We start from the raw sequence: 17,488 nt of genomic DNA, 5'->3' as shown, positions 1-17,488 counted from the left end.
TCTGATGCATAGAAAGTAATTACAAAGACCAAGGTATGGACTTCAGTCTCTAGACTGACAAAGCTGCTTTTCAGTACTCTGGAGAGGTCCCTAACAGCAGAATTTTCCCAGTACAATCCCTTTTTTGAAATACAGTCTCTGAAAACCCATCTATGAGTTGGTTCCGAGTTGACCGCACACATTAACATAAAGTATTACTTAAACAAACTTTTACTTTGAAAAGAAAATAAAAATAAACCATCTAGTTGTAGATGAATAATATGTACTAAATATGAAATATGAATATTTCTATGCAAGTCTCTCACCTTATCACTGGAGTAAACAGACTATGAAGACGACAATACAGTCTTACGCCCTGTGTAAAATAAACATCAAAAACAAGCTCATTTAAGGGGCATATAAATAAACCTTGAAATAATAAATTAATCTACTGCCAGCATTAAGAATTGTTACAGAACCTCAATCCATTTTAAAATTATTCCTTTATCTTAAAAATAATTCTTTATAACAGTAAAACATATTTTACAAAAAAATTCTTTATTAAAATTAAATTGTTTATATAAACAAAAAGAATTATTTAGTAATATTATCACTAACTTGTGCCATGACTTTGTCACATAGACACCAAAATATTTTTTCTTACAGTATAAAGTCTCAAGAAATAATTTCCACCACAATAAGAAAAAGGTAAAAAACCCAATTGCTAAATGGGCACAGAATATAAACAGACACTTCACCAAAGAAAACATTGAGATGGCCAACAAACACATAAAGAAATGCTTAAAATCCCTAGCTCTAAGAGAGATGCAAATCAAAATAACTGTGACATATCATTTCATCCCAGGAACAATAGCAAAATTCAACAGAGCAGCAAACAACAAATGCTGGCAAGGTGGTGGAGAAACTGGAACCCTTATTCACTGTTGGTGGGAGTATAAAATGGTGCAACCACTTTAGAAAACAGTATAGTGCTTTCTCAAAAAGATGGAAATAGAAATAGCATTTGACTCAGCAATTCCACTACTGGGAATATACCCTAAAGAAACCAAAACTGCCACCTGAGCAGATATATGCACACCCATGCTTACTGATGCACTGTGCACAATAGGAAAGAGATGGAAGCAACCTAAGTGCCCATCAACAAATGAATGGATAGAGAAGCTGTGGTATACTATGGAATACTATGCTGCATTGAAAAACAGGGGACTCATGAAATATTATACAAAACGGGTGACCATGGTGGCCATTATGCCGAGTGAAATATCTCAGTCACAAAAGACAAATACTACTTAATGCCACTGTTGTAAAACAGGACTGACATTGGAGTTGATGGGAAACTAAGAAAAGAGGGGATAAATAATGCACACACTGCATTGAAACAGATGAGGGAAAGAACTGCTTAAAAGGAATACATGTTTAGGTATTATTTGCATAACAACAGTCCAGAATAAGAGCTGCATAGTAAAGAGAACTGGGGTGGGGTGGGGAATTTTGAAACAATGAAAGAATTTTTTTGTGCAGCAATGAATGAATATAATTGCAAGTTCTCTATAAACTTTATTAAAATCTCAATTAAAAAATAAATAATTTTAAGTATCATGACGACATGTTGCTGTATGCCATTTTCCATGACTATAGCATTCCAACTGATAGAGTTCATTCACTCCCTTACAGAACTACATAAGATACTGAAACACGAATGGAAAATTAGAATTCTTGGAGGAGGATGAATAGAAATAAGAATCTCCTACACTAGAAGAAATTTTAATCTCTCGACAGTATTTTATCCTGGTAATGCATTCTGCTTTTATCTATAGTTATGGGAGAGGACCTTACCTTTGAAATCACATCCTGCATCTCATTTCTTGGATAAAATGTCCCATCATCATAGCGAAACCTATACAGCATCTGTTCTGGTTTGAACTGATGTTTATCAGTAACTGCAAACATAGAAATAAGGTATTAAAATCTAAAAAGTGGCAGATAAATACAAATATGTTTATGAAACACATGTTTTCAATACTGAAAACATTTTGCCTTTCTGACTAGGGACAACATCTCATTTTCATAGCAAGATTCATGATATACTTCATTTGTTAAGTATATTTACAATTTCCACAAAATTATTTTAAAACTAAATTTGGGTTGTTTAAAATTCATTTAGCACAGATACATGGTATATACTTTATCTATCTATCATCTATCTATCTATCTATCTATCTATCTATCTATCATCTATCTTTCTACCTATTAGATGCCCTTGAATCAAGTATAAGTCATAGCAACCCTATGGACAAAAGATCTGAATCCTGTCCTATCTTGTGCCATCTTCACACTCCTGACACCTAGAGCCCACTGTGACAGTCACTACGTCAATCTACCTGGTTGAAGGCCTTTCTCTCCTTTGTTGACCCTCCACCCTTCCTAGCATCATGTGCCTCCTCAAGGAATAGCCCCTGCTAGAAACATGCCCAACATATGTGAGGTGAAATCTCATTGTTCATGCCTCCAAAAAGCACTCTGGCTGCACCTTTCTCAAGACATATCTATCTCTATATTATCTATATATCTATATCGAGCGGAAGTATCATATAGAGATTTTTTTTTAATTTATTTTATTATTTTTGTGTGCATGTACCGTCAAATCAGATCTGACTGGTACGGGAGGAGATTGTCCCCCCATCATATAGAGATTTATACCTATCTAATCTATTTAATCTATTTATTTATCTAAGTAAAATGTGTCCTCCAAAAAGTAGATATTAGATTAGTGGTTTATGATTTGATTCTTACTTTAAAAGGAATTTTAGCATTTTTATTCCACAACAATGTGGGCCAAGACCACAAGTACAGAAACCTTAGTCATTTACTCTGTTTTTAGACCTCTAGAGTAGACGACCCAATTTCAATATGCACCTGATTTTAAAATTTTAATAATTCCAATACTAGTGCCCTAGTGTTAGGGAATAATACTGCCAGCCCAAAAGCCTGTGCTTCAAATTCACAAGCTACTACTCCAAGTGAGAAAGACAGGCAATCTCCTTCCTGCAATTTGCAGTCTCTGAAAACTCACTGTGAGTAGGTTCTGACTTGACAGCCCATAACAACAATACAGAAAAAAGCTGTTTTTAAATGTCAAGTTTTATTTCGTGGTTTGTTATCAGTGGAGAGTGGTCATCTTTCACCACCAGTCTCAATATGAGACTTTTGTATTCATGAAGACTTATTAAAATTTCTCCCAGATTTTCTCTTTTTTTCAAACTAAATTATATATAGTCTAATGGAAATGACGGCTGTTCTACAAAGGATAAAGTTCAAAGAGTTTAGATTTAAGTGTTTTCTTTACAGGGAATTCAACATTTACAGAAGGGATCATTTACTGCACCAGGCTCTATTTTCATAATTAGATAGAAGATTCTGACCTTCACTTTTTGCTGGAACTGTTGAAGGGACAGAAAGACGTCTGGATTAAATCTCATGAACTACATTTGGTGAAGCTTGGAAAAAAGCTGAGAGTTTTTATAAACACACAATATTTTTTTACTCCACCTTGCCAAACCACATTGATAAGCCACAGCCAAAATACTAAGATAGAATTGTTATCTAGAAAAGACAGACAGTATAATCCTTTGGCATCTTTTTGCCCTGGCCAAAAGTAAAAACTGGAAATTAAAATATTTTTAACTCTCAAGACATGTTTCAAGGCCAGACATTTATTTCTTCTACATACTCCACTTATTTCCACTTTTAACATCTGAAAATATTCATTGAAATAAATTACCATCTTGATAAAACAGAATTCAAAGTAATGTTAACATCAAATGTCTTTTAGCATAATAAAATAAGTGCCAGGAAGAGCTATTAAAAATGGAGTGCTTTGCAAATTATTGTGACTTTAGAATGAACTCCTATTGCCTAGGAGAAATACTAAACACTTCTGCATTTAAATTCACTCTTCCTACTTGGAGAGCGGTATAAAAAATGCATTTATAAACTGATGAGTGTTAAGTTCATCTTGTGAGAATGGTTGTTTCATGCTATCTTTTAATCAGCTCTGTGACATAACCAGGAATGAGTAGGAAAATGCATAACAATTTGTTCTCTATGCACTGCGGGTTGAGTGAGGAAGGAGGTACCGTAATTTCTGGTTGCTGTTACTTATTAGATGTAATCAAGTAAAATATAACCATAGCGACACTATGAACAAAGACCTGAACCCTGTCCTATCTTGTGCCATCCTCATCATCTCTGACATACTTGAGTCCACTGCTGCAGGTTACTGTGTTAATCCATCTCATTGAGGGCATTCTTGTAGCAATTGTCAGGTTTTATGAGAGATCTTGTGGCTTAGCGGTAAAGTGTTGCATTATCAAGCCAAATGCATGTGATTCAAATCTACCAGCAATTCTGCGAGAGACGGGCAACTTCCTCACACATAATTTACAGCCTTTGAAAACCTGAGCTGGTTCCAATTCATGGGCACACGGCACAATTGTATAAATGGAATTTCTGGATGGTGTGAATAGTTAACACACTCAGCTGTGATTTGAGAAGTTGACAGTCCATGCTCACCAAGAGGTGACTCCAAAAAATAGAAAAATAAAAAAGTCCTGAGAATAAACTTTTGAAGAATCAGCCACTGAAAATCCTGTGTTCAAAATTATATCGTGACTACAAGGAGCCAAAATCCAGTCTGACGGCAGTAGTACTGTACGGTACAAGGGGTTTTTTAAGGAACCATGCAGTGTTTCCTTGCTCTGTTCTGACGACTGCCTCTTGTTCCAAGTATAGGTTTCTCATTAGCACAATCAAGTGTTCTGGCATTCCCATTTTTCTCAGAGTCAGCCACAGTTTGTTATGACCCACACAGTCAAGCGCCTTTGCATGGTCAATGAAACACAGATAGACATTTCTCTAGGAAAATTTATTTAGTTCAACTCATTGTGATTGTGTTAAATAACATAGGGTTGATTCTTCAACAGATTTTAAAGAGGCTTTAAAAATCACATGAGACGAGATGGCTCACTGTTCTATCAAGGAGCAGTTGGTGGATTTGAACTACTTACCTTTGGGTTGGCAGCACAATTCCCTACACAAGGTCACTAAGAGATAGATGACAGATAGACAGATATATAGATAGATATATAGATAGATAGATAGATAGATAGATAGATAGATAGATAGACATTCTAATATGTTGTTTTAAAGAAATAGGATCCTAAAACATTAGTAGTTATTATAAACTAAAAATAACCTGGTCTGTTTCCATGTTCTTACTATGGTGAATAATGCTGCTATGAACATTGGTGTATAAATTTCCATTTGTGCCTCAATTCTCATTTTCTCAGGGTATAGTCCAAGCAGTGAAAAAGCTGGGTCTTAAGGAATTTCTACGTTTAGCTTTTTGAGGAAATTCCAAACTGCCTTCCATAGTGGTTGTACCATTTTATAATCCCACCAACAATATATGAGTTCCTATCTCACTAACCTCTCCAACATTTATTCATATCCAACCACAATTGAATGGACTGAGAAATTATGGCACATTCACACAATGGAATACTATGCAGCACGCAGGAGCAATGATTTTGTAAACTACTACCTAACTTGGAAGGGACTGAAGAGCATTATGCTAAGTGAACTAACTCCGCCCCACAAGGACAAATACTGTGTAAGACCACTATTATAGAATGTCTATGAGGATCCAAGGCAGGGAGAGTGGGAGCAGAGGAGTAAATAGGGGCAGGGGGTGCTGCTTAATCATAGAGTCACACAACTTGATGGGTGGAGGGAGGGCTGGGCTAGAAAAGATCCAGGGTGAAAAACAGTGCATACAAACTTTGTATGTAAACCAGTATAAAATAAAATTTTATTTTCAATAAATAAAAATCCTGGTAAATGTGATTAAGATATACATAGTTTGTGGAGGAAGAGATTAAAATAGTAATTAATGAAACAATTACCATGGTGGATGATTCCATTTTCTAACAAGGCTTGTCCCAGGTGAACTCCCTCCTCAGGTTTGTGAATCTCTCCAATTTCCAACAACCAGGACACAAATTCACTGCAATAAAAAACACAATAAAAAAAAACCTAATAATCTATACTTTGTTGTCAGCATGCAGATATAAATGGAAAGATAAAGAAATATTTGCAATGTATTTTAGCATAATTACTTTTTTATATATGTGAGACTACTGTCATTTCAGTTTCTATTCTAGAAAACACATGACTATACACTATGCCTTGCTTAAACTCTACTTAATAAGTATTCAATTCATTGAGGTCTCTAATAAAACACTAAATGACAATTTAGAGTAGCTTTAATTACAAGGATACTTGCCACATGAAATAAAGTGTGGGACTCAATGTAATAAACAGATCCTCAGAATAGCTAAACTACAGAATTAGATGGGGTAATAATAACTTAATAAAAAGGGTGAAAGTGCCTTTAATGTGGCTTTCCAGGCGCAGAGAACCAGTAGGTTTGCAATTCTAGGAAGGAAGAGGGTCTCCACACCCCATGCTGAAGGCAAGATCTCAACGTAAAACTTCTCTGTATTTCATCCAAGGATTAAACTAATATAAAGAGATCTTTTTTCCTACTACAATATTTCTATTTAACTCAATGTTAACCTAAGGTTATTGGGTTGACTGTTGGGAGAAAAATTTATTGGTTTTTATTCAATCACTTGTGCATGTTTCATTTCATAACAATAATTATCACTGTATAATGCTATTATTTACAACACCCAATCCCATGGACTCCCAAAAGAACAAATAGATATGCCTTAGAACAGGCACAGCCAGAGTGCCCCTTGGAGGCCAAGGAAGATGAAGCTTCACCTCACATATTTTGGGCATGTTGTTAGGAGAGGCTATTCCCTGGAAAGGGACATCATGTTTGAAAGGGTCAACAAAAGAGAAGAAGACCCTCAACCAGATGGATTGACACAGTGACTGCAGCAAGGGCTCAAGTGTGTCAGAGATAATGAGGATGTCACAGCATATGACAGAGTTCAGATCTGTTGTTCACAGGGTATCTGCGTCCTGCTGGACTCCAGAGCATATAACAACAACTGAGACCTCACAGTATTCTCCCCTTCCCATCCAATCCCTAATCTCTGTTTCCCTCTCCCCTCTTGTCACTGCCTCCATGACTGTTTAAATTTGTGAGGTAAACTTTCCTTCCTTCTTCTCTTTTTCTTCCCCCTCTCTCTTTTTCCTCTCACCCTCTCCATCAGAAATTATGCCTCCCCTGTTCCACACAGTTAAATGCAATACACATATTGTCTACTCAAGAGATTCTGCAGAGGCAATTGAAGTAGAAAGTTTGTCCACACTAAAATATGAAAATTACTCAAGTAGCCTTGACCCAATCAGGTGAGCCTGTTAAAAATTTTCTCGGGCTAGCTGCACAAGACATTGCCTTCTAGACAGAACCAGCTCAAAGCTCATGTGGGATTCCGGAGGATGTAAAGCACATGGATTTGGGGAGGCTATAAATTGAATGAGGAGAGGTTGCTCATCTCTCTACTGCAGAGCTGCTGGTGGACATGCCAGGGTTACACTGCGGAGCTCTGGTAGTGTAGTCTGTAGGGAATCCCTCTGTTAACCTAGAGGAGCTTACTTTCTAGCAGTTCAAATCCATCAGTAGCAGTGTGGGCAAAAGATGGATGATTTCTTCCCTTGCTGATTTACAGCCTCTGAAAACCCACTGGAAGGTCAGTTCAGACTCAATGTCAGTGAGGTTTTCGTGCTGCAGAATAAGCTATCAGAGAGCTAAAAAATTATAAAGCCTTCTAACAATGGCTTTCCAAATGCAAAGGATTTGGAATGCAACCCTGGCTTTGAAGATGAAGACCTCATGCCCAGGAATGCAGGCAGCCTCCAGGAGCTGACAATATCCACAGCAGACTACTAGGAAGAAACAGGGACCTCTTTGTTACAACCACTAAGAATGCTGCCAACAACTTGAATATGCTGGGAAGTGCATTCTTCTCCACCTTATGGACACAAGAACCCAGACCAGCCAGCACATAGGTTTCTTTCCTTGAGACACACAAAGAACTGGAATTTGGACCCACAGGGCTGTGAGTTATAATACGTGTTGTATAAAGCAATTAAATAGGCAGCAATGTGTGCGTGTTGACAGGAAATTAATGGGCACCAAAATACATAGAATGGTTTCAACACATTGCTTTGAAATGGAAAAAAATTACTAGTGCTCCACAGTATTTTAGCTATCATCCATTGAAAGGACTTCAACACAGATCCATCCAGCAAAGGCGGCCACCCACACCTGCTGTGGTCGCAGAATAACACAGGTTAGGTCTTACCGCAGGGGACGTTCCAAGCATCAGAGGGAAGAAGGATGCATTCTGTATCACTTGGAAGAGTTTTAGTTTTTTGTTATTGTGTAGCCTCAAGTCAGAATCAATTCACAGCTGACCCTCCAGTGGGTTTCCCATAATGCAGAGAAATTTGTTTTTCCAGTTTGCTTTAGTTTGTTGCGCTTTTTAAAGCAGCCATGGGGTATCTTCCCTCATGAGATTTAAAGCCTCTGAAAAGTCTACTGGAGGGTCAGCGGAAGTTGGTTCCCATTTGATAGCACATAACAAAAAACAACATGGGGTATAATTAAAACTCATTTCTGTTGGGTCAAGTTTAAGTCTTACTGACTCTATAGGATGTAGTAAAACTGTCCCATGAAGTTTTCGAAGCTGTAAATTTTTTCGAAGCAGACTTTACCATCTTTTCCCCAAAGAGCAGCTGGTGGGTTGGAACCGCCAACTTTGCAGGTAGTAGCTAAGCATTTAACCACTGTGCCATCAGGGCTTCTTCAGCACCATTAAATACAAAGATATTTCACAAACAAAAAATTATCATGCTCATGTCCTAGGGCCTAACAGTTAAACTTTTCCATTAAAACAATACACATACGTTTTACTTTCCCCACCCCTACAAAAGCCAGAGTACAAAGCTATGGAAAAGATCAAAAATTAATGATTTTATTCACTTTCATAAAAATAAAATACACTTATGGTGAAAGTCAAATAATCAAAGGAACAGAAAGAAGCAGAGGGGGGAAAAGAAATGAACCAGAAGAAGGAAGGTAAAACATAGGGTAATCATGCCAGGTATTCAAATTTTATTTCTGCCTCTGCCCATTGTGTGCCTTTGAATTAGTAAATGGAGCTCTCTAAGTTTTGTGGTTTTCATCTTTAACATACTCTATGAACTTTGATAAATGTTGATAGTTGTAGAGGGGCTTCGGGCCTTTTGTTCATAGGGTCACTATATGAGTCGTGCTCGACTAGAAGGCAATCATCAACAACAATTAACTTCATGGGGCCGTCATAAGCATTTAAATGACGTATATCAAGAACCTAGCAATATGCCTAGCACATTGAAGGCTCTTACTAAATGTCTGTGGTTGATAGGCATGTTGAGGTAGCTGATAAATAGCAAGAAAGTATGCTTCTCTATTTTTATGGAATCACAGTCCATAAAATGTCAAATTACAGTAAGAGAAAGAACACAATACAAGTATTACTGTAAAGTGGAACTATTGGGGAGGAAAATAGAGTGTAGGTAGGAAGGAAGGATTATAAATGAAGGTTTTATAAACGAAGGTTTAGAAATGTTCTTACTCAAGTGGCAGAAGATGCAAAATATTCATGACTCAGTCAGCAACAATCTCAAACTCGGGCTGTTACGAGGAAGTAGTGCACTGTTAGGGGAAAGGCTTCAAGAAAAAGAACACTTAGTCTCCTCTACAGGGAGCTCCGGGGGCTTGGTGGTAAGGAGTTCTGCTGCTATCTCTAAGGCACAAGGTTTGTATCCACCAGCTGCTCCACAAGAGAGAGATGGGCAGTCTCCTCCTGTGTGAGAAATGTCTAGCCTCTGAAAACCCACTGGAGGGTCAACAATGATTTGGTTCCAACTCAATGACACTTAAAAACAACATATCAGGAAGGGAGTTCTGGTCACTCAGTTCAAAGGCACTGCCACTTTCTTAAAATCCACAGGACAAAGACAGGCAATCTCCTCACATGCAATTTACAGCCTCAGAAACCTGGAGCATCAGCTCTAGATCTATTCCAATCTGACAACACAATGAGGGTTTTGCTGGTATTTTGTGATTATGTGGTTTTTTTTGTTGTTTGTTTTTTTTTAAATTATGTTCCAGGGGGTTTGTTAAACTCTTTTCATCTTAACAATTAACATTCATTACAACAGTGAAGCTAAAGAATTAATAAAATTCTTTCTTCCTCTGTAAGGATAAATCTGACTTTGGGTTAACATTCTAGCTCTGTTCCTTTAGAAACCTGATAAAAGTAGGATGTCAACTGTCTTATTTGGCAAAATTGCCTAGAGTAAAAATGACCATTGATGAGTAATTTGTGCAAGTTCCAGGTAGGGACCACCAAGTGGCTTGCTTACAAATGGGCATTGTGTTCATGGAGTTGTTACAAGAGATCCTGGGTAAGGAGTTTCTATGCCAAGGTGAACTTACTAGGCCTTTTCACTGGGTAACAGTCGTCCCTTGGCGAGCTAAAGACAACAGGTGACTGGCAGTTACAGGGCCTGTGGTGAGAATGCCTCCCTCACCGGCAGGGAGTCTCCTGCCCTACATCCTTTGAGATGGGGAGATGCTGGCAGCCTATGGTTATCTTGTTTGTAAAGCTACATGTCTGGCATTTGAGCTACTTTCCATTCAAGTCTCCTTTTATGAGCTCTGGTCTTTAGGAAGTTGCAAGTTACTCTGCTACCCCATAGACAGCAGCACCTCTATAGACATTCGAATTCAGCAGAGGCTCCTTTGGGGAAAGATGGATAATCTCTTTCTGTGTAATTTACAGTCTTCAAAAATCCTACTGGAGGTTACAAGTTGATTCTGACCTGGCATTCACTAGCTGTTTGAACTTGATATGCTAAACTCTGTGCCCCCTAATTTCTCCACCATTTTTAAAAAATAAAAACATTTCTTTTAAATAAGGTTTCTTAGCTCCTAAATATTTATTTATGGATTTAGCATGAAATGTAGAAAGAAGCCTGCATGTAGCTTGGTCTATTAGGAGCTTCCTGAAGGTGGCTGCCCCCCCCTCCTTAGGTCACATTCTGCTTAACACAGCCAGGAACCAACCCTACCACCCCCTACCCTCACCTAAAGCTGTCTTTCCACAAGCAAAGCCACAGAGCTAATCCTGCTGTCCTCTGGTAATAAGGCAACCTTTGTCCCCGCTGCTTTTTCTTGGTTCCTTATGACCCACTCGTCCAGCTTCTTCACTTACGTTTCTAAGGCCACTTGTCTAAGTATTTGCCATTCTAAAATAATTGACAGTTTAGATTGTGTGTATTCAACTCCCTTCTCATCTCAACCTCTGGCTCCACCATCAAGTCTGATATTCAGGCCCTGTGCACATGTCTAAGCCAGCAAGACATCCAGTAGTTCCCTACAGGGAAACCTCTTGGATGCCTACCAGCTTGACCTAGCCCAAAGCTCTTCTTTACTCTCACTCAGAAAACAGCAAGGCAAAAACTGTTGAAATCAATAGAGGGAAACTTCCCTCATCACTCTGTAACCCCTGGAACTGTTGATAATAAACCTATACTCGTCAGTCCAGTAGAAAGCAACCTTTAGTCCAGTTTCCAATGCTACAAAACTTTACAGGAGAAAGCTTCCTATCTTTTTCCTTTGGAGAATATAGTGAATCTGAACCACTGACTTTTATGTTAGAAATGCAACAAGTAGCACACTATACACCCAAGGCTCCTGATAGTAAAGCCATATTGAAAACCGTACAAAGGGTGATAGAAAAATCTGGAGATGGATAAAAAATAATGGTTGCACAACGTGTTAAAAGTAATCAATGTCACTGAATTGTCCATGTGAAGAAGGATGAAATGGCAAATTTTTGCCATTTATATATACTCACTAGATACAAAAAAGAGTTCATTAAAGATGTTCAGAAAATATATTTCAAGTACATTGATTTTCAAATAATTAAAGGAAATCTAATAAGAGACAGTGAAAATATGAAGGAAACAAATGTACCCATACCACCAGCCCTACCTTCCAAGAAAGCATTTAGGGAATGTAGTCAGTTTTCGTTTTCTGTCTTTGATGAGGTTTCCTTGTTTGCACATCATCTTATAAAGCTTCTCGCCCTGTTCAGAGATCATCACCCACGTGTCTTGTTCCATTCCTAATTTTAAACCTATGAAAAATGTGAAAAGGGACAAGTAAGTGAGGGGTTCCTTCATCCACTTGAGTGCCTCCGTAGAGCGCCTATGTACATGTCCCCTGTATGCTGGTGGACCATTCAAGATAGAATCTGAGCTTTCAAGAGCTTACTACTAGGCAAGAAGACAAGCAGAATTCTCAAAATGCTAAGGCAATACAGCCAAGTCAGATGCCTCAAAGGTCAATGGAGTAAAAGCATCTGCACCTACGTTTCCATGGGCTCCACATGCAGGTTTCCATGGTACAACTGCACAGAATGGTCCTGGATTCAAATTCCTAGAGGAATCATTGTTATAGAGCACTGGCATTATGCTGGGAGAGGCAGAGAGGCAGCAAAAGAGAGGAAGACCCTCTATGAGATGGACTGGCTCAGTGACAGAAACAATGGGCTTGACCACGGCAGAGATCCCAATGATGACACAGAGTAAGAAGCTATTTTGATCACTGTTCACAGAGTGACTATGAATCATAGTCAATTGATGGCCCCTAATGATAATAACACAGTAGAGGCATATTCAGGGTATCTACGGGAAATAGAGGTTACCTCTGCCTTTAAAGTATTAGGTGAGTTTTCACAGAAGGGACATATTGATATACACAAGTGTGAGTCCCTATAGGGACATAAGTTTTAGAGGATTCAGAAGAACTAACTGATGTGAAGCAGCCCAGAAACCTGAAGCCGTGGGTTTCAGGTGAGATGCAGAGAAGAAAGTTAAAGGGTTAGATTTAGTCCTTGTTCAACAGTGAGTTTCAATTTACTTAGTGCCCTGAATATTGTGGAAGGATCTAAGTGTGTTCACCAGGAGAACCAGGAGAGTTTAACCAGGACTGGAACATTGTTACTTTGGCAAAAGAGAACTGCAGATAGTGTAGTGAACAACCTAAGGAATGGAGGGTTTGAAAACAAGGAGATCATCAAGAGAACTGCAAAAGTTCAAGATGCTATAAAATTTAAAAAGGGCTTATTTGGCAAGGAGGATAAAGTTGAGAACTATTTCAAAATTCAAACTCATTCCCACCAAGTTGGAAAAAAACGCATAGCTGACCATCCAGTAAGTTTTCAGAAGGCTATAAATCTCTTGGGAGGAGATTGGCCATCTTTCTCTTGCAGTGTGGCTGGCAGAGATGAACTAGAGAGGCATGGCCTCTGGGTTAGCGCAACTCTTTAGACTATACCACGAAAGCTCCCTATTAGAAAATGGTATTTAAATAACCTAGGAGGAGCTCTGGTGGATTAGTGGTAAGGAATTGTGCTGCCAATGCAAAGGTATGCAGTTCGAATCCACCAGATGTTCAATGGGGGGAAAGCTGGTCAATCAACTCCTGTGAAAATTACTGCCTCTGAAAACCTGCTGGAAGGTCAGCTATTGGTCGAATCCAACTAGACAATGCTCAACAAAGAGTAAATGCAGGTGTGAAGGAAAGGGAAAACATCACCATGGCTTCTCGTTTATGGCATAACTGAATACATAATAAAGAGGCATATGGAACAAAGGCATTGGAGCATTGCCCAAGGATGCTCCAGTGGGAAGTGCCCAGGAGTAAGTGGAATACATTGAGCTCAGATGGCTTAGTGGTAAGAAATTGTGCTACCAAAGCAAAGGTATAGAGTTCAAATCTACCAGCTGCTCTGCTGGAGAAAGATGGGGCAATCTCCTCCCATTCAACTTGCTGCCCCTAAAAGCCCACAGCAGGTTCATCTATGGGCTGGCTCAGATTCAACAGTAAACAACAACAACACAAGTTGAATTCATGAATATGAAGCTCAGAAGAGAGGTCAAACCTGGGAGTAAAGATTTCGAAATTGGCAATGGACTGGTAGAAATCAATCAGGTGGGAGAAGACGATAACCCAGCATATGGAAGACACCAGCAGCAATATTAAAGTTCTCAGAACAATGGTGCTCCATTGGTGGAACGGACTGAGGAAAAGACAGCAAGAAAATCAGAGAAAACCTATTACAGATCAAGAAAATCATTAATTATTTCTATTCTTCCAGCTACAAAATATCTTACTAATTTATAAACAGTGAAAGAAGGGTAATTTTATTTGTCAAATACCATAAAATTTAATTTTATGCGATTAGGATTTTTTGTCTTTTTTATTTTCAAATTCTTGTCTTGGGTGTGTGTCTATAGAGACCATTATTCAGGAATAAATATTCAACTTAGTAAAGCAAAAGAATCAGTTCAGTAAAAAACAGTATCATGATCAATGGTGAAATAAAAATGACGATGCTGTCACAAAGATTTCATTTCTACTTGGATCCACAGTCAACATCTATGAAAACAGCAGTCAAGATAGCTAACAAAGTATTGCAATGAGCAAATCTGCTATCAAGGACTTCTTTAAAATGCTAAAGAGTAAGGATGTAACTTTTAAGATTAAGGTATTCCTGCACCAATCCATGATTTTTTCTTTCAATTATTTTTTGTGAAAGTTGGAAAATTAATACATTGGATAGAAGAATAACTGGTCCCTTTGAACTGTGGCATTGGCCAAAGATATTAAATATATTATGGACCGTGAAAAGAACAAACAAATCTGTGTTAGAAGAAGTGCAGCCAGAATGTTCCTTAGAAGCAAGAATGGTGAGACTTCATCTCACATACACTGGGCACACTATCAGGAGAGGCCAGGCCCTGGAGAATGGCATGCTTCATAAAGACTCTTCAAAGGAAAGGCAGACCTTCAAAAAGATGGCTTGAGCCAGTGAGTGTAGCCGTGAAAGTAGGGGAGAATTGGGCAGGATTTCTTTCTACTGCCAGAGGGTCATTATGAGTTGGGGAAACCAGGTCATGAGTACCTAACAACAAGGAATCAGTTATTCATTCATGATCTTTGTCTTTCAAATTTCTAGATGTGACTTAACCTAAGGCTAATCAAAGGAATTAAACCGTGTGCAATGGACATTTTAATCAAGGTAGACTTTTTGTGCAATCTTCAGGGGAAAGAATTTAAAGATGGAAAAAGAACTCTTTATGTTCCAAAACTGTATCACCAAAGAGGTGTTCTGTTCCTAGATGTCAGGAGAAAGGAATAATGTGTCATGTTTATGTTTTCTTCTTTCTTTTATCAACTATTTAATAAACAAATGAATAGTTATAAAGTATTTCTAGTCCTAAACAAATATGCTTAGCTACAGATAAACACACCAAGTATCTTTTACAAATGAGGTTAAGTTAAAAAGGAAATTTGAATTAGTCCTCTTGATTAGAATATGCTGCTTACTGGATTATATTACATTCACTTTCATGAAATTCTAACAATTTTTTAAAGAATTAATGCAATGCTTAATCTATAATTAAGAAATGACTAATCTACTTTGTTTAGAAATATTCACTATCATGTGAAATATCCAATAGGCACAACTACTAGAAGCGGTAATACCCTGTAATACCTTATGTAGTATTATGGATTATATATGTATATATAAATTTATTTACCTTTCCCATAGTTTTGCCCATTTATAGCATTTTGATGAAGTTCTCACAAAGCATAAAGCAAAAACCTGCGGCCATTGAATCACTTTTAATTCATAGCAATCCTTCATGGGATTTCTGTCACTATAAATCTCTATAGGAGGAGACAGTCCATTTTGCTTTTGCTAATCAACTGGTAGATTGGAACCACTGAACTTCGATTTAGCAGGGAACACAAAATGCATCATGTCACCAAGACTCTTTTCATATACGATAAAAGAAGCCAATTGATACACTCACCTTTTCTCCGTTCTCTTTCTTTTAAAATAGCTTCAAACCATTCATGTTTCTCTTCAGGTGTTTTTGCCATACACACAAACCACTTATTTTTGGCAGTGTTATGAATCTTCCATCCGTTAACAACAATGTGTCCACTGCTGTGGAAGTCGGCTGGAGATCAATAGGTAAAAGCAGAGGAGAAAAATCCAGAATGTAATGTTATATGCACAGTTATGATTTATTCACAAGGAAAGATTCCAAACTCAAACATTTTCAAAATATCTTTCTTTTATAAATAGTGAAAACAAAAAATAAAATACTTTTACATATTTAATATTATTTCTAATATGCAACACATACATTACACAAGATTAATAAAAACTTCTCATTTCTTCTATATTCACAAATATTATTAAAGTCACCAATGTAATATAACCTATTAAGGAATTTTGTCTCAATAATTATGCAAGGTTTCTGATTAAAATTATCTTTTTAATATGACCTTGAAAAATTATTTTATGTTTCAAAGACAAGGGACAGCCCCACACAATTCTCAATTATTTAAGGAAGCACACAATAAGAATCAAAGCAAAACAAGAGAACAGTTTAAGAAAGCATTTTCCTAAACTTCATGAATAGAAACACATAAACTCCAATATACTACTGGAGGTATTGTTGAAAAATCAACACCTTCAGAACATCATACTCTCACAATATAAAGCTCAAGAAATAACTATCTTTGAGAATGAACTCATGTTTGTCTTTTTGTAGGATCCTACAATGAATATGGCTAAATGCTTATGTTTCATTTTAAAATGTCAACAGCAAACTTTCCACAACAACCTTCTACTAACAGGAAATGGAATAGTAGGTCTGGAAGAGTGACATTCTTTGTGACCAGACTTAACTTGCATGACAGTTCCTATAAAGCAAACATTCAAAAGGAGAAAACAGCAAAGACCTAGTTCTGCATTAGCACCAATTTAAAAAGTGACACATTTTATTCAATTTCCCCCTTAAAAGTCATTAAATATTATTAGCTGGTATAAAGAATACTAGCCATAGAGATAAAAGTGGTTTAGAAAAATTACTTAGTACAACTACACTTTGTCTCCCTTCTAATGGTGTATCTTTTTTGATACTAAATGTGATAGTAAAAGTAGCATTCCTGGTCTGGATTCCTGGTTCCCACAGACTTTTTTAGTTGCAAAAATTACCATATGTTCATTTTCTGTGACCGAACTAATAATGAATAAACTCTACTATCAATCTACACTGTATAAGTGAGAGTAATTTAAAAATCTGAAGATTCTATTGAGAAAAAGAATTAATCTGTATGTTAATTATGTACCATAATTCTATGAATAATCTGATAACACAGACATTCAAAGTGGCAGATTTCCCTCAATAAATAAATTCTAATTCATTATTAAAAGGAATTTTTGTACTGTTCTATCTTACATAACTAAATTCACATTCAAATTCTACACAAAATGGCAGGTCCTCATAAAACATGTCAGGTTGTTATTAATGAAAT

The 17,488-nt window shown here is 37.3% G+C and overlaps 1 protein-coding gene across 1 annotated transcript in view; it reads right to left on the bottom strand.

Moving 5' to 3' along the window:
- The window catches only part of PREX2 (phosphatidylinositol-3,4,5-trisphosphate-dependent Rac exchange factor 2), a 409,408-nt gene that overhangs the window by 225,664 nt on the left and 166,256 nt on the right, over positions 1 to 17,488 (bottom strand). Inside the window, exons 9-13 of the mRNA XM_006880444.1 lie at positions 15,973 to 16,122; positions 12,080 to 12,224; positions 5,964 to 6,064; positions 1,837 to 1,940; positions 306 to 355 (exon numbers count right to left, since the gene is read on the bottom strand). Of these exons, the coding sequence (XP_006880506.1) occupies positions 306 to 355; positions 1,837 to 1,940; positions 5,964 to 6,064; positions 12,080 to 12,224; positions 15,973 to 16,122 (550 nt within the window). The remainder of the gene's footprint in view (positions 1 to 305; positions 356 to 1,836; positions 1,941 to 5,963; positions 6,065 to 12,079; positions 12,225 to 15,972; positions 16,123 to 17,488) is intronic.

Source organism: Elephantulus edwardii, unplaced genomic scaffold (assembly GCF_000299155.1).
Source record: "Elephantulus edwardii isolate Elephantulus edwardi_28Jun2011 unplaced genomic scaffold, EleEdw1.0 scaffold00008, whole genome shotgun sequence".
Taxonomy (NCBI): Eukaryota; Metazoa; Chordata; class Mammalia; order Macroscelidea; family Macroscelididae; genus Elephantulus; species Elephantulus edwardii.
This window is presented reverse-complemented; position numbering and strand designations above follow the sequence as displayed.